The sequence below is a fragment of the Marmota monax genome, unplaced genomic scaffold, assembly GCF_021218885.2.
Source record: "Marmota monax isolate L192 unplaced genomic scaffold, Marmota_monax_Labrador192_F-V1.1 WCK01_AAM20220418_F8-fsc00035, whole genome shotgun sequence".
NCBI classification, from domain to species: domain Eukaryota; kingdom Metazoa; phylum Chordata; class Mammalia; order Rodentia; family Sciuridae; genus Marmota; species Marmota monax.
In genome coordinates this window covers 9,344,165-9,366,603 of record NW_026691961.1, presented here as the reverse complement: position 1 = coordinate 9,366,603, position 22,439 = coordinate 9,344,165, and the positions used below count along the sequence as shown (strand labels likewise).

The 22,439-nt window shown below is 54.5% G+C and overlaps 3 protein-coding genes across 19 annotated transcripts in view; all 3 read right to left on the bottom strand.

Moving 5' to 3' along the window:
- Positions 1-8,330, bottom strand: part of Tbc1d24 (TBC1 domain family member 24) — a 29,235-nt gene extending 20,905 nt beyond the window's left edge. For 7 of the 14 annotated variants that reach the window (XM_058579128.1, XM_058579122.1, XM_058579147.1 and 4 more), the window contains exon 1: positions 8,005-8,230. The gene's annotated coding sequence lies outside the window, so the exon portion shown is untranslated. Of the gene's footprint in view, positions 1-8,004; positions 8,235-8,260 lie in introns of those variants that run through there. The other 7 variants (XM_058579152.1, XM_058579131.1, XM_058579162.1 and 4 more) reach the window with 5 other exon arrangements.
- Positions 8,331-8,385: 55 nt separating this feature from the next.
- Positions 8,386-12,034, bottom strand: Ntn3 (netrin 3). Of its 2 annotated transcripts, XM_046443008.1 has the most exons (6): positions 10,786-12,034; positions 10,526-10,714; positions 10,287-10,436; positions 10,138-10,188; positions 9,948-10,022; positions 9,330-9,702 (listed from the first exon to the last, which is right to left on the bottom strand). In XM_046443008.1, the coding sequence occupies exons 1-6, from the start codon at positions 11,711-11,713 to the stop codon at positions 9,362-9,364; spliced, it is 1,734 nt and encodes a 577-aa protein (XP_046298964.1). In that variant the 5' UTR covers positions 11,714-12,034; the 3' UTR covers positions 9,330-9,361. The 2 variants fall into 2 exon arrangements, with proteins under 2 accessions (XP_058435094.1, XP_046298964.1); XM_058579111.1 differs by having other exon boundaries at positions 8,386-10,022.
- Positions 12,035-17,441: 5,407 nt separating this feature from the next.
- Tedc2 (tubulin epsilon and delta complex 2) lies at positions 17,442-21,980 on the bottom strand. Of its 3 annotated transcripts, none has more exons than XM_046442995.2 (10): positions 21,866-21,980; positions 21,628-21,780; positions 21,431-21,501; positions 20,902-21,310; positions 20,380-20,433; positions 19,692-19,785; positions 19,435-19,546; positions 19,250-19,351; positions 18,430-18,620; positions 17,442-17,590 (listed from the first exon to the last, which is right to left on the bottom strand). In XM_046442995.2, the coding sequence occupies exons 1-10, from the start codon at positions 21,949-21,951 to the stop codon at positions 17,585-17,587; spliced, it is 1,278 nt and encodes a 425-aa protein (XP_046298951.1). In that variant the 5' UTR covers positions 21,952-21,980; the 3' UTR covers positions 17,442-17,584. The 3 variants fall into 3 exon arrangements, with proteins under 3 accessions (XP_046298951.1, XP_046298936.1, XP_046298941.1); XM_046442980.2 differs by lacking the exon at positions 17,442-17,590 and adding an exon at positions 17,674-18,103; XM_046442985.1 differs by lacking the exon at positions 17,442-17,590 and adding an exon at positions 17,674-18,103 and having other exon boundaries at positions 21,682-21,780; positions 21,866-21,979.
- Between the last annotated feature and the right edge of the window lie 459 nt (positions 21,981-22,439).

Here is a 22,439-nt window from a genome sequence, read left to right as displayed (position 1 = left end):
TAAATATTTTGGGCTGGGGATGTGGCTCAAGTGGTAGCGCGCTTGCCTGGCAAGCGTGCGGCCCGGGTTCGATCCTCAGCACCACATACAAACAAAGATGTTGTGTCTGCCGTGAACTAAAAAATAAATTAAAAAAATAAAAATAAAAATAAATATTTTTTTAGTTGTAGATGGACACAATATTTTTATGCATTTATTTTTATGTGGTTCTGAGGATGGAACCCAGTGCCTCACATGTGCAAGGCAGGTATTCTACCACTGAGCTGCAGCCCCAGCCCTTGATTTTTTTAAATAAATATATATATATTTTTAGTTGTTGATAGACCTTTGTTTTATTTATTTATATGTGATGATGAGAATCGAACCCATGCCTCACACATGCCAGGCAAGTGCGCTACTGCTAAGCCACAGCCCCAGCCCTAATTTTTAATTTTTGAGATAGGATCTCATACAGTTTCCAAGGCTGGCCTTGAACTTATGATCCTCCGGTCTCAGTCTCCAAGTCACTAGGATTATAGCCATCACCAGAACCTTCTCTTGAGTGCCTATTAGGTCTCTGGCACTGCTCTATGAACAGCAGATACAGAAACAAGACACCTGGTTGGACAGGCAGAAAACAGATTTGTAGACCCACTGACACAGAGAGGTAACAAGGGATGATTAGGCCACATCTAGGGAGCTGGCGAAGGTTCTGGAAACCCTTCTTAGAAGGTAGATAATGTGGCACTGGATATTGCAGGTATAGGACCAGCATACACAACGGCAGGGAAGACTTACTGTGTCCAGGTGACCACAGCAACTAACTTCCCTTGGGGTGTCTCTAAAAGAGTGTGAGTAAACCACTGAGGCCCTTATCCCACTGGAGCCCCAAACTCGTCCTGCTGGGGATAGGGCACCATTAGGGCACTGGGACAAGGAGGCACAGTCAAACTTGTGTTACAGAAAGATTGATTGGTGGCAGCCTGGAGGGTGGATACAGAGGTAGCAGCCTTCAGAATCACTCAACTAAGGGGTGGTGTCTGGGGCAGGTTGATCAATAGGGTCTGCTGCATGTGGGTGGGGAGAGGCCCCACACCAGTACATTTAGCAAACAGTTGCCTGGACAGTTCCCAACCCATTGACTGCCCAGTGAGAACCTAGGCTACACATGGGCAGGTAGTGACACTAACCAGACTGAAGACAGCTCCTGGTCTTCCCCAAACTTCCTTGCCTCGCCGCTCCACTTTTTGCCCCCTCTTCACTCCCACCTTCCTTTTTGCTCTGAAACCTGTCTAGGGCAAATTCTACCCCATGCCACATTATCATTCTCTCCCTTTCCCCTTCACATCTCTTATCTCTTCATTCACACCCAGGAACCACTTGACCCAGAGGTTGAATATTCATAAATACTCTCTCAATAGGGCACCACCCTCCTCCCACCCTTGAGCTCTAACCCTTATCTCCTAGCCCCCTTCCTTTACTCCCTATAGCTCAGTCTAGACATCACACCAAGCCCCAGCTTCCCCCCATCCTGTCCTCCTGCTTCAGCTGCCTGAGGTGAGGAAGCCAAGCTAACACACGCTTCTCCATGCCTACACAGGAGCCACAGAGTGGGAAAAAAAAAAAAAAATCAAGCTTCCTGCTCAGTGTGTTCAGTCTTTGGGGCTTCTTGGCAGGCCCTTCCTAGCTCACCTCTGGCACCCTCTCCTGTTCCCAGGTGCTGCTCACAACTTTATCCTACTACTCTTCCTTGAGAAAATGAGGCTGCCAAGCAGAAGTTCCCTTTCTCTCTGGCCCTGTCCTTTAAATGCATGGGTCCAAGCCTAGGCCCTTCCTCAGTCCAATCTTACTTCCTGGGGACCCTGACTCCCTGTACTCTCAACATTCCCTCTCTGTTTAGGCAGGCCTGAGACTATACTCCAGCTCTGTCTCTCTTTTCTCCTTCCTTCAGAGTAGAACTGCCAGCAACAGCAGGCTGCATTCCCACCCCTCCTGTCTTGAGGACTCCATACTTGGTTGCCAGGTCTAATGGACACTTTGGTTCCTTATCTTGCTTGCTTCCCATATCCTGGGCTCTCCTCACCTTTTGGGCTTCTGTCTCCCTCAATGTCATTTCTGCAGAAGTACAGCTTCTTCTCAGCCTAGAAGCCCCATGTGAGCTCCAGTCCTATACCTGAAGCTGCTTCCCAGGCATTTGCTAAACATTTCCTGACCTTCCTGCTCCACATGCCTTCAACACAACTCAGCTCTGACTCCCAGCACTTCTGCCCAGCCTGGGACTTGACTAGTCCCAACCCTTCAATGGAGATCTTTTCTGTCCCTGGCCCTTTATGTCCTGGCCCCTTCCTGCTTCTCCACGGCAGTTACAGAAGCCATAGCCACAAAGCACCAACCACAGTACCATGCTACACTCAAAAAAGAATATTCCTGAGTGGAGGAAAGACAGGACACATCTGCCCCTCTTCTCCTTTCCCTGCTGACTCTGGTCATACCTTCTTCATGGCCCTTCAGTGACTTGTCTGACAGGGTTAAGATCTCCTTGTCCAAATCTGTTTCAAATCCTTATCCACACCTCCTTGCCCAAATCTTTTTCCACCTTCTGTATTCAGTGTCACACTATACCCAGTGTGCCCTGGAAAGGGGAAAACCAGAGAAGAAAAAAGAGAAGCAAGAAAAATCTGCAAATTATTTAGTCCTAGGATGAAATTTAAATTTCAAAGGCTGAAAAACAACAGGGAGCCTTAGTCAACTTGTCCTAGGCAGTGACCTCCCTGGAAGGCATCTTCACGTGACAGGAAGGCAAGGTGTGCACAGCTTCTACCCCGCAGCAGAGCACAGGAATTTCTCCTATGTTAATGGGGAATGGCACCCCAGAGTGACTACCAAGTAGCTGATCACAGGGAACTTGATAGTGGGCCCTTTGCTGGTGGCACACAATGGCAGGCACGTGCCAGGTACAACAAGGATATAACCATTAATGAGGTGTTAGTCACAGCATACTGGGCCAGCTGGCCTGCCTGCTGGCTAGAAGTTCAAATGCAAGTCTTAGGCTACATGTGGGATCCTGAATAGGTGAATCTCCAGCTTGGTTAGCCACTCCAAAAAGGTTCCCTGTGTCCCTTTCCTGGGCAGAACACATTTCTTGGTCTAATCTGACCTACCCATAGGAAGGGAGGGGCTGGGCTGGGGCTGGAACAGGACTCAGCTAATTCAGCATCTTTATCTTCTGAGCTCTAAGGGTCTGCCAAAAAGTCAGTCAGGGAAAAATACTCCCCCATCAGGGCACATGGAAAAGAACTCATTCAAAAGTTGGTAGCACATAATTTTGACAGGTCTGAGTTCCCAGCAAGGTGCCCGAGTCAGGTATGCCCTGAAGGCCAGGAGCTCAGGTTCTCCACAAAGACCTTCAGACCTAATAAGACAGCAAGACAGCTAGCCAAGATGGAACTGTGTGAACTTAATCATTTTAATAGGCATTCAAGATATACTTCCTGCATGCCAGGTCCCAAGTGCTGGAGGACAAAGAGGTGGTACCGGTTCTAGCTCTCAGGGAGCCCAACACAGGTTATCTGGGTCCCTATCCACAAGGAAAGAAGGCTCAGGGAAGGTTTCCTGGAGCCAACACCTGCATTAGCTGGGTTTTGACAGGTAAGGAGGACTTAGCTCCAGGAAGTGACACAGACAGCATGGGCAAAGGACAGAGCCACAAAAGACAGATCTAATTCAGAGTCCAGGAGCTGTTCAGGAGGAAGGCACAAGTCTGTGGGCATCTTTTGTGGCTTAGGTGAAAAGACAGTTCTATAATCGAGTTTACAGGCTTCAAGAAGCCAAAGGGTCTGAATTTACTGGGCTGCCAATTAAGGACAGTTCCCTTTCATGCTGGAAGCAAGGTGGGGCAGCCTAGAAAGACAGGTAAAGATACCAGGGCAGGAGTTAATGTCCACATCTTGATCCTTCTAAAGTCTACAGGTTTCCAAGATTCAAAGACTATAAGGATACCTTCCAGGAAAGAAACACAGAGGGTGATTAGGAGAAAAGAGCAAAATTATTTAAGAAAAGGCCTAAGGGACAGAAGTGAACTTTTGGTGGGACCGAGATAATGAACAACCCTTAGAAGAGTGGACAGGCTTTTACTGTTAATAGAATCACCCATCAGTAAACAATTTCTGAGAGTGTGTAGCACCCCATTAAAACTGTGTAACAATCAGGAAGACACAGTTTCAGATTATGGGAAACAGTCCAAGTGGTGTGCTGTATATTCTCAGTCACCTCTGAAAAAGTACACCAGGGTGGCTGCAGAAGGGAGGTTACCACTGCTTACACATGATCCATGAACAAAAGCTCTAAGACTGAACAGCCACACGCCCCAACATGAGGAACAAAGATAACTGCTCACAAACTCATAAGACATGTGGCCATCCCAATGGGGCCCACGTGCCAGAGGTAGGCAGATAGGGACTCATTTTGCAATATCAGCTTTTCCCTACCCTTCTCATATGACCCTACCATGTGAGACAGAGTGGGGAAGGGACACCACATGCTTGGCCTCTGTACCCTTGGTCATTTTTTTCCAAAGTCCTATCTGATACTAAGGCTGCTATATCACACAGAAACCAGGGTCCTGGAGGGAAAGCAGCACAACCTGGAGAATTCTGCAATAATGGATTTCCAGGTCTAAGAAGATACCCGCCCCTCGAGTTCTAACCATAGAATGTTCTGACAGGAATCCTCAGTCTAGAGCCAAATGGGGTCTTTTGAGATGAGTGCTCCCCAAACTGAAGGTTCCCCAAAAGGCAAACAAACACTTGAGACAGAAAGACCCTTGGAAAGACAACAGAAATGTGTGTTTGCACCTTTAGTATCTGACATCCTATCTTACAATCAATCTAACAAGCAAAACTGGCTCTCTGACAGAAACAAAAAGCCCACTACCCTACCCCCATCTGCCAAGAAAGCAATTAGTTACTAAGCAGCCTTATGTTCCTAAGAACATAAGATTAGCAGTTCATAGGTACAGCCTTTTTTTCTCACTGAGAAGACCCAACTCACTCCCCAACTTTAACACCACACAGGAATGCCCCCTAAATGCTCTGTAGCCTCATGGCACCAGACCAGTAGATACCTACCTGCTGCCTGGATGATGATTTTCCAAACTCGAAGTCCTGAGCTTTCCCCAGGCCTGCTCCACTCTGTGTGCATCATGGCACTGAACAGCCTGTCATCCAGTCCTGGAGTGTCCCCAGCATCCTCTTTTCTCCCTGGCTCTTCCTATTCCAGCAGCTACTTGTCTCTTAGTTTTGCCCTCCTTTCCATTCTTTTTTTTTTTTTTTAGTTATCGATTGACCTTTATTTTCTTTATTTATTTATATACAGTGCTGAGAATAGAACCCAGTGCCTCACACATACTAGACATGCACTGTATCACTGAACTTCAACCCCAGCCCCTCCTTTCCATTTTTTGTCTCAAGGTGTACCACGAAGATACCTTACCAACCTGTCTTTGTTACCACTGGCTAAGGTTGGGTAAGTCCTTAGAAAACATAAATCTCATCAGGTCATTCACAAGATATGCTCCTCTGATGGCTTCCACCGCTCTCAGGGTAAAATTAAAATTCTTGATCCTGGCGCTCAAGGCCTTTCCCAGTATGCTACCAGCCCAGCTCCCTTCCATTTTTCCATCTTCCCCCACATACTCAGAGCTACCCATTGCCCTTCTCCCAGTAGCTGAGAGTAGGAACCATTCCCCTTTCACTTTGTATGTACTATCCTATTGCCCCTCTGCCTGGTAGGTTCTTTCATTACATGTTCTAACCATCCTTCAAAATGAAGCTCATGGCCTTCTCTGAGCTCCTATCCCCCAACACAGTCCAGCTGGATGTTGGTCCCTTGGGCCCACAGAAAGATCTACCCACCCCTGTGGGAGTGTCTACCACTATGCATTTATTTGCCTGTCTCCTTACTGCACAGTGAGCTCAAGGGCAGAGACCAAACCTCACTCAACAATGTTACAGCAGACACAGCACAGTGCCTCATCACATGAAGTATAAATTAAATAAACCCATGTTAAAGGATAGAGAAACTACATAACAAATTCAAGGTGGTTCTCAGTAGAAAGCCTGAGGTTTTGTTTCTTTGATATTATCTCCATTTGGAAGGTGACGCTGCAAACAGCCACTGAAATTGCTGCTTCAAGTGGGAAAGGGCTTTTTTCTTCCATTTACAGAGTTGCCATAACAGAAAAGGTATGCTCAAACAGGTAAAACATTGAACAGAGCAAATGTTAAGTGCTTTTTTTTTTTTCTTTTTACCAACTACATCATTGTCTTATGTAAGTTAAACCAAAAACCACCCAAAGGCAAACACTTAAAGATGTCTTCTGCAATTGGCAGAAGGAGGTTTAGGAGCAACACTGTGTGCCCAAGGTCACTCAAAACTGCTAGACAGTTCTGGCAGGTGTGGTTAGAAAGAGTTAGCCAGGCCCACCAGCAGGCGAATTAGCAGACCCAGGGGGGTGAATATCATTGTTATGAAAACCCTGCTTAGATCACTTCAACATCCCAGAAGGTCACCCTTAATACAGCTGAAAGCTACTGCACTAGCTTACATCTACCACTCTGACAATGCTCTGATTCTTTTCAACAACCACTTAGAACCTCAAGCCAGCCCACCCATGTCAGGCAATGGAGGAACAAAGATGAAGGTGATGTGGCTCCAGCCCTGTTCACAGGGAGAGACAGGATTCTAAACAGAGCATTCACTACCCATTAAGCACTTCCCACAGAGGCTTAATCTGAGTGCTGAGGAGATTAGATGAAGATCAACCTCAGAATAAAGGGAAGCACATGTGGGGGGTCAGACCACTGTCTATCAACAATAACTGTAGGGCTGGGGATGTGGCTCAAGTGGTAGTGCGCTCGCCTGGCATGCATGCGGCCCGGGACTGATCCTCAGCACCACATACAAACAAAGATGTTGTGTCCGCCGAAAACTAAAAAATAAATATTAAAATTCTCTCTTTCTCTCTAAAAAAAAAACAAAAACAAAAAAAAACAATAACTGTAAATTCTTTGAAATTTGTTGCTTGTTTCCTCATCTGGGTTTGGTTTCAACCTTAAAATGAAAGAATCTGCTCATTTCAGCCAGGCACGGTGGAACAGGCCAGTGATTGCATTGACTATGAGGTTGAGGCAGGAAGACAATTTAGCAACACTCTAAAATAAAAATAAGAGCTGGGGATGAAGCTCTGTCATAAAGTGCACCTGGATTCAACCCCTAGTACCACAAAAAAGAAAAAAAAATCTGTTCACTTCAAAGTAATTAAGTAAACATTTACGGTGCCTCTTAAATGCTTCAGAAGTAAAGTAAAAATGGACGAAATGCACAAAATGGCAATGCATGCCAAATTATGGGGTGGTTCTGCAAGCTGCTTGGGAGACACCTGCTGACTCTGAAGCAAGCACACAGTGAAAAGAGGAAGATCACCTTCTAGGGTTTCCATTCATCTTGGAAAAGTAGGCCGACTTCCCTGCCCAGGGATAACTGACCAGTAAAGACAGCATCGCGGGGTCACTAATAGCCAATCTATACCTACACAAGACCCAGATGGTTTAGACAATCTTTGGCCTTTAAAGTCAGCACAGGGAGGCCCACAGCGCAATTGTTTCCACACTGCTCTGCTCACCAAAGAAAACCTGCACCCTGTTCACAGGAGAGCCTAAAAGGCGTAGCCCATTCCCCGCGGTGCCAGCTCTGCCCTCCAGCTGTGCTGCCTCAGAACGCAGCGGGTCAAGCTCCTAGCTTCCACTTCCCAGGGCACGTATGGAGGACTGCTGCCCCCATTCCCCCGGCACAGCAGCCACGGCCAGGGGTACCCAAGACTCCGAGGTTGGGAAAATACCCAGGCGCCAAGTGGACAGGTGTGTCGTTCTGAGCAAGTGAAGGGCGCGGGGGAGCTCCAGCTCTCGGAGGGCGGTAGGTATCGGGGAACCTGCTGCAATTCCACGAACCCAGAAGAGGATTTCCTACCCGGCAGAGACGGAAAGTGCCGCGAGACAGCGTGACACTCAGCTCTTTCCGACGACACCTCGCCCCGGGCCGGGCCGGAGGGTGGGGGACCCGGCCTGCCCCGAGGGGTCCGGCTTCTGGGACCGCGTAGCAACTGCAGCTCCTCAGGAACCCCGAGCCGCGCGGCGCCAAGGCCCGGGTCACCACCCCCGGAGCGGTGACAGCGTAACCCACTGGGCCGCGCACCGCCACGCCCCCGCCACCGCTGCGCACCCACCTCCGCTCCGCTTTCCTCAGCTCTCTGCGCGACGGCGACAGCCCTTCTGCGCACGCGCGCACGCGGCCCCGCCCCCGCCGAGCACACGCCGCCTGCCGCCCACCCCAGCGCCCCGCGTTCCGGCCCGCCGGCTCTGGGCATGCGCGCAGGCGCCCGACAGCCGCCGCATGCGCGGGTCAGGCAGCGGTTCCCACAGCGCGGAGGCCCCGGCGAGCCCTAGGTGGCTGGGGCTGCCGTGCCGCGTCGACAGCCGTGGGGCAGGCACCCTGAGCTCGTGCCGCTGCCCGCCTGTGCTGCTGCAGCCCGGCCCGGTCACGTGTGGTTGGGGCTGCGCTCTGCGACAGCAGATCCCTGAGAGAGTTAAGGACGCAGGGGAGTTGGGGGGGCGGGACCCGAGCCGAGGAGTCCTGAGGTCAAGGCTCAGAGACGCGGCAGAGAGGACAGCGGGACAGACTTGGGGTCACAGCAATCCAAGAAAGAGGCAGGACAAAGGAGAGACGCGGCTGGGGAAAGAGATACGGACCCACGGCCCGCCAGGACCCACTCGAGGACACAGACCCGCGGAGGTGAACAGAGGCAGCCTTCCGGCGCGGGCGGAGCTCAGCGTCCTCTGCGGGTCCTAGCAGAAGGCGGGGGACTTGCTGTGCAGGCAGCGGAATTGGGTCACCAACCCCATAGCGGTCCAGGACGTCTAGGGTGGCCACCGTGCCTTTGGGGAGGTCGCAGCGCTCTCTGGCGGATCTTGGGATCAAGGGGTTGAATCGCAGTGGCCCACGGGATGATGTCAGACCCTGAGGGTTCTTAAGCTACGTGAGGGGGTTTGCAGCCTTATGGGGATATCGGACATCGCTCTGCCCCTCGGAGAGGGCAGAGTGAGGGTGGGCGCACCAAGGAGCATCCAAGTCTCTGGGGGAGGGCGGGGTGTCATTGCGGCTTCCGCATCCCTCTGCCGCACAAGCGTGATGCTTCGGGGGAGGCGAAGAACGGGGACCAGACCCAGTAGGCGACGCCAGCAAAGACTCGTCCGAAGGCTAAGGCACTGAAAACGTGCGCCGTGATGTCCCAGTAGCGCCCAGTCCCCGCCCCGCCCCGCCCGCGGGCTCAGGCTGCCCCGCAGCGTCCCCGCCGCTCGCGCCGCTGTAGCCTCCGCAGGCGCCGCGTCCACGCGTCCCTCCAGGGCAGCACGAGACTTCCGCGGGCGGCGCTGAGTCCGGGTCCCCGGCTCCCCGCCGCGGCCCCCGACCCGCTCCCCAGCAGCAGGTAGCGGCGGCCGGGTAGTAGGCGCGGGCAGCCGCAGGCCGCGTCGCGGGCGGGCACCCACAACGCACTGCTCCCGCGCCGAGCGCGCTCCTCGCCGCTCCGGAACACGGCGAGTACAGCCACCGGAAAGCGTGTCCATGCGCCTCGCGCCTCGCCGCGCGCGCCCACCGCCACCTGCACGGCTGCGAGGAGGGAGAGAAGGCGGGCTTAGGCTGGGCGGCGCCGGCAGCGGGCGGGCGCGCGAAGCACAGGGCGCCCACCCGAAGTGGTGAGGACACAAAGAGGTCACCCGCAAGAGGGAAGCATATCACTTTGAGGACACTAAGGGCTGGAAAGGTGGGGCCAGCGGTACTGGGGGGCCCTCGAGGGACGAAGGGGAGAGGTGGGGTTGAAGGCGAGGTGGGGACTGAGGGCTCAGGCATCCTACCGTAGTCCTTCCGGCAGAACTTCTTCAAGCTGATGCGGTAGCTGCCGCGGGCAGGGCTGCAGTGTGACTCACAGTCTAGGGGGAAGGCGGAAGCTGGCCGATTTTCCCCCTCCTTTCCGCTCTTGCTCGAGCCCCATAGCCCCCTGCCCTAAGGTCAGACCAATCTGGACCCTGTTCTGTGTCCACTCACCCTGTGACTCCACAGGGCTGCTCTCCTCAGTGGGTCCTGGGATAGGAGTCTCTGCAGAGAGGGTGGGAAAAAGACTTTTGATGAGGTGAACTGGACAAATAGGCAACAGCCAGGAGCAGAGGTGTCTGGGGCAGAGCAGAGTCACTCACTAACGCAGGGTGCCACAGGAGAGCGGCTCTGCTGGAAGCCTGGGGCGCAGCGGTTGCAGGTGAGGCCTGTGACACCATCCTTGCAGGGACATTGGCCTGTGGTCTGGTTACAGGTTTTGCCAGCCGCACCAACAGGGTGACAATCACAAGCTGAGGGCAGATATGGAAAGGTCCTTGTCAGAAGCTCATCTGGGGTTCTGGGAAACCAGAGTTTGAAAACATGCAGGTGGCAGGCTCACCTCTGCAAGCACGACGGTCACTCAGGGCACGGCCTGGGTCACGGTAGAAGCCCTCTCGGCAGTAATGGCAGTGGCGACCCGCAGTATTGTGCCTGCAGTTGAGGCAGACGCCCCCACTGCGGCGCCCGGATAGTCGGTACAACTCCATGTTGAATCGGCAGCGGCGGGCATGGCCATTACAGGAGCAAGCTGCAAGGAGAGGTGGGTCAGGGGCAGGCCCACCTGATCTAAGGTCCCCAGGCCACCCTCCAAGGCCTCACCAAGGCAGGCATGTGCTTCCCGGGCCGTAGCCCTTTGCCATGGCCTGTCGCAGTAGAAGGGCTTGCAGCGGCCACAGTCAGGGCCCTCAGTGCCATGCCGGCAGTCGCAGATCAGGTGGCCTTGGGTGTCCAGCAGGCACCGTGAGGCATGCCCATTGCACTTGCAACGTCCACCCACTTGGAGCTCGGTGGCTGAGTAGGAGTAAGGGACCATGGCCTCTGAGTCCCTAGTGTCTCCCACATTTGCAGGCCTTGTGAGTAATATGCGGATATCTGTGGCGGTCACCCAGTCTTGGAGCACTGGGCTGCTGTCCAGATCCAGTCCTGGTGGGCTGCCGTCCTGCACACTGAAGGCCAGAAGGCCACCACCATCAGGTTGGGCCTGAGGTGCTGGGAAGCAGAGGGCCTCAGGCCCTGGGCCAGCAGGACCATCAGCAGGGGCAGGTGGTCTGCCATAGTCCAGGCCACAGCGGGAGGAGAAGTAGCCAAGCGGAGCCCAGCTTCGGCCATGGTCCTGGGATTTTAGCAGAGCCACTGAGGCAGGCGGGGCTGAGCAGAAGCGCAGGCTCACGAAGACCAGTTCAAAAGCCTTGCCCAAGGGGACTGTGAGGGTCACGTTGAGGGGTACCCGATGCAGTAAGTCAGAGCGCCAGCACAGTGGGCTTGCTGTGCCCCCTGCAGAGGTCAGAAGGGCAGAGGGATGTGCCCGCCGCGGGTCCGAGGCGTCACAGGCCCGAGTGGCAGGCCGCCCACATGTGCTGGAAGCAAGCACCTCACGGCCCAGGGCTGCATTCACCAGGCCAGGCACGCAGCCACGGGGCGCGCCCCCCTCATCATGGCAGGGGTCGACGAACGCCGGTGGCCCGGGGTTCAGCGCGGCCCAGAGCGTGCCCGCGGTCAGCAACAGCCCCCAAGGCCAGTTGGGCATGGCCGGAGCCGCAGTGGGTCAACCAGCCAGTCGGAGACCCACGACTCGGCCCTCGGGGAGAGAGAGCCCGCTACTAGACTGCCCTCCGGGCTCACAGTATGGAGCAAGCAGAGCCCCTGGGCGGCCCCAGCCCCGGCCCAGAGGTGGTAGCAGCCGGCAGCACGCCCTGGGCCGAGCGCAGCAGCGGGGATGTTGGCGTGTCCTCCCGCTGGGCCTGGAGCGATGACAGGCGTCGCCGCCGCTGCCGGTGCCTCTGCCAGCGGAGGCCCCACCCGCCGTCCGCCGCTCGATGCTCGCACTCACCCACCGAGGGTCGGGCAGAGCAGGTCTCCCGGCCTCCGGGGAAGGGCCGTGGGCGGGCGGGGCCTGGGGCGCCCTGGCCGCCTCCTCCCGACTGCAGCGAGGGCGGGCGAGTTGTGCCAGAAGGGGGTGGGGGGCGCAGCAGGAGCGAGCTTGGGTCCAGCTGGGGGCGGGGCTGCTCGGGCTGGGAAAGGAGGGGAGAGGAGGGGGGCTCGGCACAGCCAGAATCAGAAGCAGATTCAGACGTAGGCTGGGCCAAGAGGGGAGGGGGTTGGGGTCGGAGGGAGGGGCTGGGGAGCCAGGAATGCGCCAGTGGGAGGGGTCTGGAGGGGGCAGCTCAGCCCTGCAGCTCAGGGAGGACCACCCAGTAGGGTCCCAGGCCTGGAGCCAGGATTTGGCTGCTCCTTGAATTGTGCCACGTGCTGGGCTGGGGTCTGGGCCATCTCCTCCCTTAAGTCCGTCGTGCAGGCATGGCCCTGGGTATTCCCCATGGTAGGGAAATCAAGTGTGGCTAGCTGGTTGTTGGGTGTCCCCAAAACAGCAGTCTGTTATAGTAGAAGGAACCCATGGTTGAGTTCAGGTCTGATTTCAATCCAAGCTGCTCCAATTTCTGGTTGTGTGAATAAGGACTCCCAGTTTCCTCATCAGCCAAATGCCTGTTATTTCTCTTGCTTTGTGGAGCTGCTGGAAGGATTTAACAACCACACAGATATCACGCCTAAGCCAGGAGCTCAATCAGGGACCACCTGAGCTGAGCTAAGGGATGGGACCAAACTCATGCCCAAACGTTCCTAGGCCTATGAATATCTAGTGGCCTCATCAGGATGGACCCATAAGCTGGAGCTGGCAGGAAGAAAATGGGAGCTTCAGGTACAGGGGTATTACAGAACTTGGTCAGTTGTTGAGGACCATGTAGAGTGGGATTTGACCAATGGGGGAAAATGGTCAAAAATGAATGTGAGCCTGCTGGCCTACATCATAGTAGGTTTTGGCAGGGTAACAAGCCCAGCTGAGTGGCCCCAGTCAAGAGGGACCAGGGTTCACTCTGGACAGAGAGACCCCCTTCCCTACCACCTTTAAGTCCTTGACAGAAGGGGCCAAACATTCCAGGGAAGGTTGGAGGTTTTCCTCCATGCAGTAGACATAGGAGCAACCCCAAGATCTGAATGCCCAGTTTCAAAAGGGAAGTTGACCCAAGACCAGACCTGCAGCTGGTGGAAGAGGCCACCTGGGCACGTTTGTATAGGCAGAGTTGCCACTCCTACTAGACAGAGAATAAGAAGAGAATCAGAAACCCTGTGCTGTTTGGGAGAGAAGGAGTTAAAGGACACTGAAGTCTCCCAGGGCAAGCCAAAGGAGCAGAGGGAGCAGGAGGCCTGACTTGGAGAAGCAGGAAGACAGAGTGATGGGCACCTGGCTTGACTCCTGGAGTAAATGATTCCCCTGGCTCAGGCTCTTTCCTAAGCCTGATGCAGAGATAGTAGGCAGGGAATGAGGGGTGGATGGATGGTGGATGGACTGGGCTTGGAGGGATAGAGGGGCTGGAGGTACTGCTGGCTTCTCCCTTAGGCCCTGCCCTTTAGCTTCCCAATAAGAATGTGTCCTTTACAACAAGTAGTCATGGGCTTACACTCAAGTTCAGAACCAGCACCTGTACAGACACACTCTTTTAAGACTCTTCTAGTCCGGAGCCCCAACCCCTTTGGGATGGAAGGCACCCTGGTGGGAGTATGGGGGCTGATATCCATCATTCCAAGACAGGGGAAAGGAAGACCCAGGCCTAGCACAGGGATCCCACTGGGCCTGGAACAAGTCTCCTAAGAAATCCTGCTGTCTTTGGACCTACAGAGCCCCCAGGCTATCAGAACTTAGGAGGCAGCAGCCTTTCACCCTTAAGAGTAGAGCCAGCTTTGTCTCCAGCTCAGCCTCCCTGTAAGCTGGGACTGGGGTCTGTAGACATCTGGTGGCTTCTGGTGTAGGTGGAAGTAAGTTCCTGGGGGACAGCCCTGATCAGACAGTAGCAGGGTAGTCTTGGAGCCCAGAAGATTATTGCATTACCAGGTCTCCAGGGAGGAGGCTGCTGGCTACAGAACGCTTCCCTGGAATTGCCCGCCGAACATATTCTCCTCTGCCTTCTAGGGCTGCCCTGGCAGATGATGTGATAGAGTTGGGGAAAGCTTTCCCCTCAACCCCCAAGGTAGGCCTGGCTCATTGCTCTTCATGGATGCAGCCACCTGTCCCAGTCCCTGACTGTGGGGCCTTTCATACCCTCCACTTCCATGGTCCTCAGGCCATCTTTAGCAATAAAGAGGCTCTCTGCCTTGTCTCCCTTCCCCCCACCTGCAACTCCTCTGGCTGTTACATCAGCTTCAGCAACTCAGAATTACAGCCCCTGGCTTCAAGCCACAGGTTAAGAAGAAAGGATAGAGGAGGTTGACAGTCCCAGGGAACTGACAACTAATCACAGCCTAGGAACTACTGTCCCTTTCAGACGCTTGCAAACCACTTGTTCTAGTCTTGTGCGTTTATTGAGCGACTACTATGCCTGGCGGGGATCCAACCGGGCGCGGAAAGCAGACGGCTCCCTGGAGAGGACTTAGCACGCTGTGCCTCCCCCCAATGGAGAGTGGTCACGCCAAGCCGAGTATATGTTCTGCAGCCCCGCACCCTGTGTGTCAGGTTCTGGCCCTATGCTCCCAGGCTCCAGCCCGCCCCGCTCTCAACAAGGCCTGCTCTGCGGTTGCGACCAGCTCTGCGCGCCAAGCGAAACGCTGAGAAGCAGCACTGACTGGATGGAGGGAGACTGGACAGGGAGCGGGGAGGGAAATGACCAGTAGCCCCCTCCGCTCAGGCTTTCTAAGGGTCCAGAAAGACGGGGTCTGGGGAAGGGGTTTCCGCGACCTGGAGGGAGGAGACAACCGGTTCGTTTTGACCTTGGTGGGGGGTGGGTGGGCTCAAGGCATCCACGGCTCCCTCCCGCTCCCGATGCCCAGCCCGCTGCCGCCGCCGAGCATGCCAGCACAGGAAGGTGGCGATCAGGAGCCCGAGGCCCACGCCGAGAGCAGCCAGCGACGCGCCCTGGGCCAGGTCCAGGCGGGGTCCGCGCAGCGAGAAGGTGATGGTCGTAGCGGCTGCACCGGCCAGCACCGCTACCGCGCCAAAGGGCAGGACGCAACGCGGCCACGAGACCCCCGCGCCGCCAGTGGCCAAGAGTAGCGCGCGCAGGGCCCCGGGCATCTCCGGATGTGCAAGGCCCAGAGGGGTGGGATCCGGCTCAGGCGCGCTCATGTCGCCGACGCTGTGGTCACACCGGTGGGTAGTACCGGCACTCCTTGGAGGGTGGCTCCTGTCCCGGCCCGCCATGTCAGAGCCGATTGGGCCGGGATGCGGTGACGCCACCCGGGAATCCGGTGAGTTCTGCCTCCTCCTGGCTTTAGCGGGGGAATGGAGTGGGCAGGAGTGAATCCAGAGGGGGTGCCTCTTACTTGCTGAGTATCCTTTGTGTTGAGGCTTACTCAAACACCCCTCCGCCTAATGATCCAAAACCACCAGTGCCTAGGATTGGCCCCAGGACAGGTGGCTCATTGAATCCAGGTTCACTGGGCTACCGACAGAGCCTGGTTAGGTGTACAGTGGATAGTCCCCCTGCCTTCCTCTGGTTGGAAAGACAGATAACAAACCAAGTGAACCAGCAGAAGCCTGTAATCCCAGTGAAGAGGCAGGCTGAGGTGTGGGGGTTACAAATTGTAGCTAGCCTCAGAAATTTAGGGAGAAACTGTCTCAAAAACTTAAAAAAAGCTCAGTGGTCAAGCACTCCTGGATTCAATCCCCAGCACTTAAAAAAAAAAAAAAAAACAAGACAATTAAGTGAACCCATTGATTAAATAATTCTGGGTAGACTACCCATTATGGAAACTGATGTTGGAGTGGACAGCAGCTGTGGTGGTGGGTTCATCCTGGGGATTGAGGGGTGCTCCAGGTCAGAAACTGGACATAAGCTCTGCAGGCTGCAACAGAAGGGATAGGCTGGCTAAAGAGGGGTGGTAAGATACAGGTGCTCCCTGGGCCTGAGCACCAGCCTACAGGGGGCAAGCAGTCCCTCAGGCTCTCCTCCTTTCTTGGCTCACTCTCCCCTGGGGTTCTGTCCCTGGAGGGACCCCTCAATGCAATAAAGCTCTTGGTTTCTCATTTTCTACTTTGGTCTCTTGCCTATCAGAGCATGTTTCTGGCCCACTGGGTCTGTTACAAGTAAGGCCTTTTGCAGGAGTTCAAGGAGCCACCGGAAGCTGTCACCATGGTATTGTAGGTCCAGCCTCATCCCTGCACACTTCATCCCACTCGCCACAGTCCTAGTTTTCACCAGGTGTCATGTGCCTCCTCTCCTGCTGCATGTAGGGGCCTGGGTCTCTTGGGGAAGAGGCTGGTATTTTCCTGTTGCAGGGCCTCATCCTTGGCCCAGAGTGGTGAAGCTCCAGGGCTGTCTACACCAGGGGCCTAGGCCTGAGTTCCAAGGGACATGGTCAGGGCTCAGTGAAGGTCCACCTATGTACACTGGCCCTGGGTGACCAGCACAGCGTCTGCCCAGTACTGCAGACAAGCTCAGCTCGCTGATCTTCATGCCAGTCCACGGGGCAGTGGAATGACCACTACCCACTAGGAAAGCAGGAACAACCTGGGGAGTTGAGGCTCAGAGTCTAAGAATCAGGCTAAACATTCCACAGCCTTAGACCCAAGTCTGTGACTGCAGAGGCTTCCCCTCTTACCCCTACCCTTTACTCCCTTCCTGGGGAGGTGATGATTCCTTCCACAGGGGATGGAGAAGCCTCAGAGGACATGACAGTTGAGGGAGGGAGTGAAAAAGGTCCTCTTCCCTGATGAAGCCTAAGTGAAAGACAGGAGATCCCATACCTAATACAGCATTGGCACCAGGAGGTGCTTGGCACGGGGCATCATAAGACAGTGGGGATGGAGCTGGGGTGGCAATGGGCAGAGTGGCTGGCCTGTTCTATAACGGTAGCTGAAGGTTTTTTTGTATCTTCCAATAAGTTGAGGGGGCAGGCACGTTCAGGCATGCTGGGGCAAAAACACCTTGAGTGGTCCTGCCCCTTCCCTTATGCAGAAGGAATATATGCATTCTTGATATAAATTCACTTGATAAATTATTTTTCTTTTTTTTTTTGGGGGGGGGGGTACTGGGGCTGGAACCCAGGGGTGCTTTACTCCTGAGCTACATCCCAGTCCTTCTGTTTTTGAGATAGGGTCTCACTAAGTTGCCAAGGCTGGCCTCATATTTGTGATCTTCCTGCCTCTGTCTCCCAAGGCCATGGGATTACATGTGTGCACCACCTTGCCCAGCTTCACTTGATACTACATTCTTTTTTCTTTTTTTGGTACAAGGGATTGAACCCAGGAGCACTTAACCACTGAGCCACATCCCCAACTCTTATTTTTTATTTTGAGACAGGGTCTCACTAAGTTGCTTAGGGCCTTGCTAAATTGCTGTGGCTGGCTTCGAACTTGTGATTCTCCTGCCTCAGCCTCCCCAGCCGCTGGGGTTGTAAATGTGCTCCATCACACCTGTGTTTGATAACATTCATATTAATAAAACCACAAACAAACAAACAAAAACAAAAGACACCCCCAGCAAGTCTCGCCTTGGATTAAGTATATGAACTTCCTAAAGTAGGTTTAATATCACATAGGAGATGCTTAGAGCTACAGCAAGAGAAAAGAGCTAGCTAAGAAAGGCTCTGCCAGGCCCCTGGCAACATCTGATTTCCTGACAAGGCATAGGTATCTCTGGTCCCCCAGATCCACCAAACCAGGAAAATTATCTTCAATCCCTGTTCATTTCACCCCTTCAGGAGAAGGAGACTCCCTAAGAGGCCTGCCTGCTCAAGGGTCCTGAGGCCTTGGGGGGCTCCAGATGGCCCAGCGATTGAGTCAGTAAGCAGGGTCATCTTGCAGGATGGTGAGGAAGCACTCGCCTCCCTCGCAGAGCAGGCTATGTATAGCTCGGCACATCGCCAGCCAAGATGGCCCTTGTGGCTCCTGAGTGTTCACCAGGGGAAGGAGCTCAGCCATTAGGACCTGGGGGCAGTGCAAGGCCAAGGTCTCAGTGGGGCCTGCCCCAGCTGGCAGCCCCAGGACAGGCTTCAGCATTCTAGCCTCTCTCCCTGTGCAGCTCATCCGGCACATCAATGTACCTGGTGGTCTACACATGGGCCTGAGGCTTACCCCCACCCCACCCCACCCCTGTCCTCCAAGGGGATCTTGGAAAAGGAACATCATACCCTAATCCCAGGCCTCCGTTCTTATAAACTGAGCCTTCAGGTGGCTCCAGAGTCAGCCCTCCATATGGTAACTGGCTCCACGGGTGCCCAATTGTACACTGCCAACTCATGCTCTGAAAGTACCTTTTCCAGGTGAATCTGCTGCTCCAGCATGGCCACCCGCAGCTTCAAGGTTGCCAGGGTCTGCAGCTCCTCGGTACTGGAGTAAAGGAGGAGCTGGGGGCTCCAGGCAGGGTCTATTCCACCTCCACAGGGTGATGAAGCCTGGGGGAGCCTCTCCACAAGACATGGTACTGGCAGCTGTTCCCTCACAGCTGCGAGGACACGAGATATGTGGTCTCTTGGTATGGCACCCATGCCCAAGGGCCAGGGTTCATTCATGGGTCAGTACCTGACTTCCCAGGCACTTCCCTTGCCTTTAAGGAGTGCAAAACAACAGTGTGTGGCAGAGCATGGGGGTGGCCTGGGATTCACAGCAGCCAGAGACCTTCGTGAAGTCTCCTTTTGCCTCTGGGTTTTCCTTACTGGTGTTTACATAACTTTCTTGAGACTGACTTTGTATTTGAAGATAGAACCTTCCCTCTTAAAATTTCAATCAATTAAAAAATGTAAAGGATAAAGAAGCCCCATGACTCACCTCCCAGTATCTAATTCTCAAATGCTGCTTTCTCAGTAACTGAGTAAATGAGCAAACTGCTTAGGCTGATAGGTTGTTGGTGGAGAGGAGTAGGATAGAGGACCTGTTCTGAGCAGTTGAGGACAGCTGGCTGGTCCCACAGGACAACTGGTAAGAACCCAGAACACTGTGTGTGGGTGGAAAGGGCCTACCTGTCTCTGGTGCCAGGACTGGTCATCCTTCCTTAAGGCATGGGCAAGATGCGCTAATGTGCCCCGACCCTGGTTAAGACCTCAGCACAGGTGGCAGCAGGGGGCAGGGTCTCACCTGTACGCAGCACCTGCAGCCTCTGAAGATACTGCCCAACGATGGCTTGCAGCCCCTCCAGAGTGAGCAGACAGCGGTACTCCTGCATCCAGTCAGCAGGGGCTACTCAACAGTCAGGGAGGGCAGGGTTGGTCCATGCCAGTTCTGAGACCCTTCCTGTGACTGCCCTCCACACCCCCACTGACCTGAGGAGAGCTCCTCCTGCAGGCGTAGTCTCACCATCACACAGGCCTTCTGCAAGCGCTGAGCCTCCAGCTCTATTTCCACAGCACTGAGCCTGGGGCCAGGCCAGCCTGACTGACTATGGGTCAGGGAAACTCCCCTGAGTCCAGGCCCCACCCATGTCCTGCCAGGTTAGAGTCAGAAGCACCCCCCTCACCTCCACTCCTGCAAGTCCAGTAAGCACCCCCACTCCCAACTCCTGCAAGTTCAGCAAGGATACAGTTGCCTGCAGTTTCTGCAGAAACTGGGCTTTGGCAGTGCTGGTGGCATCTGTGGAGTTGCTGGTTTGTGTAGAGTTGAGCTGGGCCCATAGGCTGAGATGTGCATAAGAGCACCCAGGAACCAGAGAAGGATGCCATTATTCCAGCCAGCTGGGCTGAACCACCCAGGGAGGGGCCAGAGGCTGGGTGTCTATTTCTGCTGAAAATCAGCAGGAGTCTCTGGGGGAACCTAGAGGACACTGACCAGGACAAGGAAAGAGCTGACCCACTCTAGGAAGTGCTAAAGAGAATTCAAGGAAGGAGAGAAAAACCAGCAGTGACTGGTAACTATAACTGAAAAGAGACCTAGGTGCTTGCTCTGTACTAATTACAGCACAAACATCTGAAAGGCACCATTTGCTTAACCCTCCCAGCATCTCTGTGAGTTTGGGTCTGGTCACTGTTGCCTCTAGCTCTAAACTTGGCGGAGGGAAGACAGACTGAGACTTGGAGACACCAAGTGTCAAGTTCAAGCCTTGCAGCTGTGAGTGGCTGAGCTGAGGGTATCAAGGCCACTGAAGCAGTGCTAGCTAGTCAGGCTCTGAAGATGGACAGTGCCACCCAGTTACAAAAGCAGAGGGACCTACTGGAATGTCTTGCCTACATATTCCCAAGCTTTCGATGTTTTCTGTCCCCATCCAGCCTTACCGGGAGTTCTGGGAAACCACCTTCCTAAAGTTCGCAGGCAGCTGCAGCAGGGTCCTGTCAGAGAAGCCAGTGTTCAAAATAGTCTCATCTCACTCTCAGGGCTGCTAGTCCTGCTCAGAGTCTATCAGTGGTGAGATCTCATACCCCTTCTCCCTCTCCAGTCATTATCAGACAAGACCCCCTTGGAAGGGGCTTCCCGAGTGACATGGAAGCCAACCTAGTCCAGTACTACCCTTGCAGAGAGAATAGAGGGCACCATGAACAGAGGGCCTGAGACCTCTAGTGGTTCCCATCTGGGTAGATAAGTGAATAGCCAGGAAGAAGAGGGCAGGTAAGGCTCCAGAATGTAAAACCTGTACAATCCCAGATTGCTGCAAAGCATGAGCCTCATGAGGTGGTACTCCAGGGCTCCCAAATGTAGCTGTGTGCCCTGCCTTACACCAAACCCCAGACTCCTACAGATGGCCAAGGTCTGAGTGAATAAAGATGGCAGATTTTCCAGTGAGGGTCTGGGAAACCTACCCCTTCTCCTTGAGTGTGAAAGTTTCTGCTGCCTGAGGAGCAGCTGATTGGGCCATCTGTTCATGTCTGAGGCCTGGTCCACAGCTAGTGGCCCTGGCTTCTATTGCCACATGGGAATTATCTCCCATTGACAGAAGCCTACGTTCAGGGTGGTCCTTGGCAGGCTTCCTAGGCTGGTGGATGCCCTTGGTAGCTTTTGCTCCAGAGGCACGGCTGCCAGCCCCACTCAAGGCCTGGGGTGGTGCTGATGCAGTGGTGTCAGGAGAGGCAGGAATCGGTCCAGATTTCAGGCGCAGAGTTCTGTCTTTTTCTCCAGCCTTAGAGATGCCTTTCCTCACCCGTACTGCCTTCTCCAGTGCCTGGGTTAAAAGCTCCAGCTCTTTGAGGTCCTGGGTGCTTGGTGTGTATGCTGTGAAAGCCAAAAATCATGCAGAAGTCCTCTCCACTATTCCAGGATGGGTCCCTCATCACTGCATGCCAGAGCTGGGCCAGTGGCTGCACGGGGAAAGGGTGGGTGGCCGAGATTTACCTGAAGTCAGGTCCTCTTCCTTATTTTCTGGCCTTGGAGGTGACTCCGGAGCCTGAGACCTGGCTGGTTCCCTGTAAAGACAGGGTATCTGTGGCCCGAACAAACCCCACCCCGGCCCCTCCTCCGCCTCAGAACCTGCAGGGTAAACTGGGTGGCACTGACAACCGAAACCTCGGAAGTGGGAGGCTGGGCCCGACCTCTCAGCCTCTGAGATTCTGCATGATTCCGAAGGGCTCCCGGGGTCCACGTACCAGGCCCGCAGCAGCCTTCGGGAGATGCTCAGGCTCCGATCTAGCTGCCGCTGTCGCTCTGCGCAGGCGTCAAGGGCACCCTGCAGCTCGGCCACAAGCCTGGAGGGACGCACGGTCAACTCAGCACCCCGACAGGCTTGGTGCCCCGCACCAGCCAGCCCCGCTCCCGCCTCGCCAGACCCACCGGCGCGCGCAGTCGGCCGGCAGCATGGACTCCAGCTTGGATTTCCAGCGTTTTGCCGCCGCCTCCTGGCTCCGCCCCTTCCACATAAAGATCCGCCCCTTCCTGCCGGCTACCCAATCCTGAGCCTAGGACTCAGACCCGCCTCAAGTTCCGCCCCAAAATGCAGGTTCCGCTTCCAGAGGTCTGCTTGGGACTCCGCTCCTGCTGGGCTCCGGGCTCCGGCCCATCCGACTCCAGAAGTATCTTCTGGGCAGATGGAGGCGCTATTTTCGTGTTCTTCTTGCAGGGAACCATAGTTTAACGGTTGGCTTTATATCTCTTTTTTTTTGGTACCAGGAATTTAACCCAGGGGTGCTTTACCTCTGAACTACATCCTCAATCATGTTGCTTAGGGCCTCGCTAAATTACTAAGGCTGGCCTTCAACTTGGAATCCTCAGTGGGATTACAGACATGCCCCCACCGCGCCAGGATTGTTGACTTTGTCTCAAACAGCCCTCATTGAAGGCAACTCTAAAGCAGGCACGAGCTGTCTTGCTGACCCCAGGACCATCTACCACAGGGTCAGGAACATGG

Bases quoted from the DNA above. Each gene is read 5' to 3' on its own strand.
- Ntn3 (XM_058579111.1), bottom strand. From the start codon at position 11,713: ATGCCCAACTGGCCTTGGGGGCTGTTGCTGACCGCGGGCACGCTCTGG. The intron at 10,715-10,785 runs GTGAGGCCTTGG...CTCTCCTTGCAG, and splicing joins GGAAGCACATGCCTGCCTTG to CTTGCTCCTGTAATGGCCAT. The intron at 10,437-10,525 runs GTGAGCCTGCCA...ATCTGCCCTCAG, and splicing joins TGACCGTCGTGCTTGCAGAG to CTTGTGATTGTCACCCTGTT.
- Tedc2 (XM_046442980.2), bottom strand. From the start codon at position 21,951: ATGTGGAAGGGGCGGAGCCAGGAGGCGGCGGCAAAACGCTGGAAATCC. The intron at 19,786-20,379 runs GTAAGGCTGGAT...TGCACATCTCAG, and splicing joins GTGGTTTCCCAGAACTCCCG to CCTATGGGCCCAGCTCAACT. The intron at 19,352-19,434 runs GTCAGTGGGGGT...ACTGTTGAGTAG, and splicing joins GCAGGAGGAGCTCTCCTCAG to CCCCTGCTGACTGGATGCAG.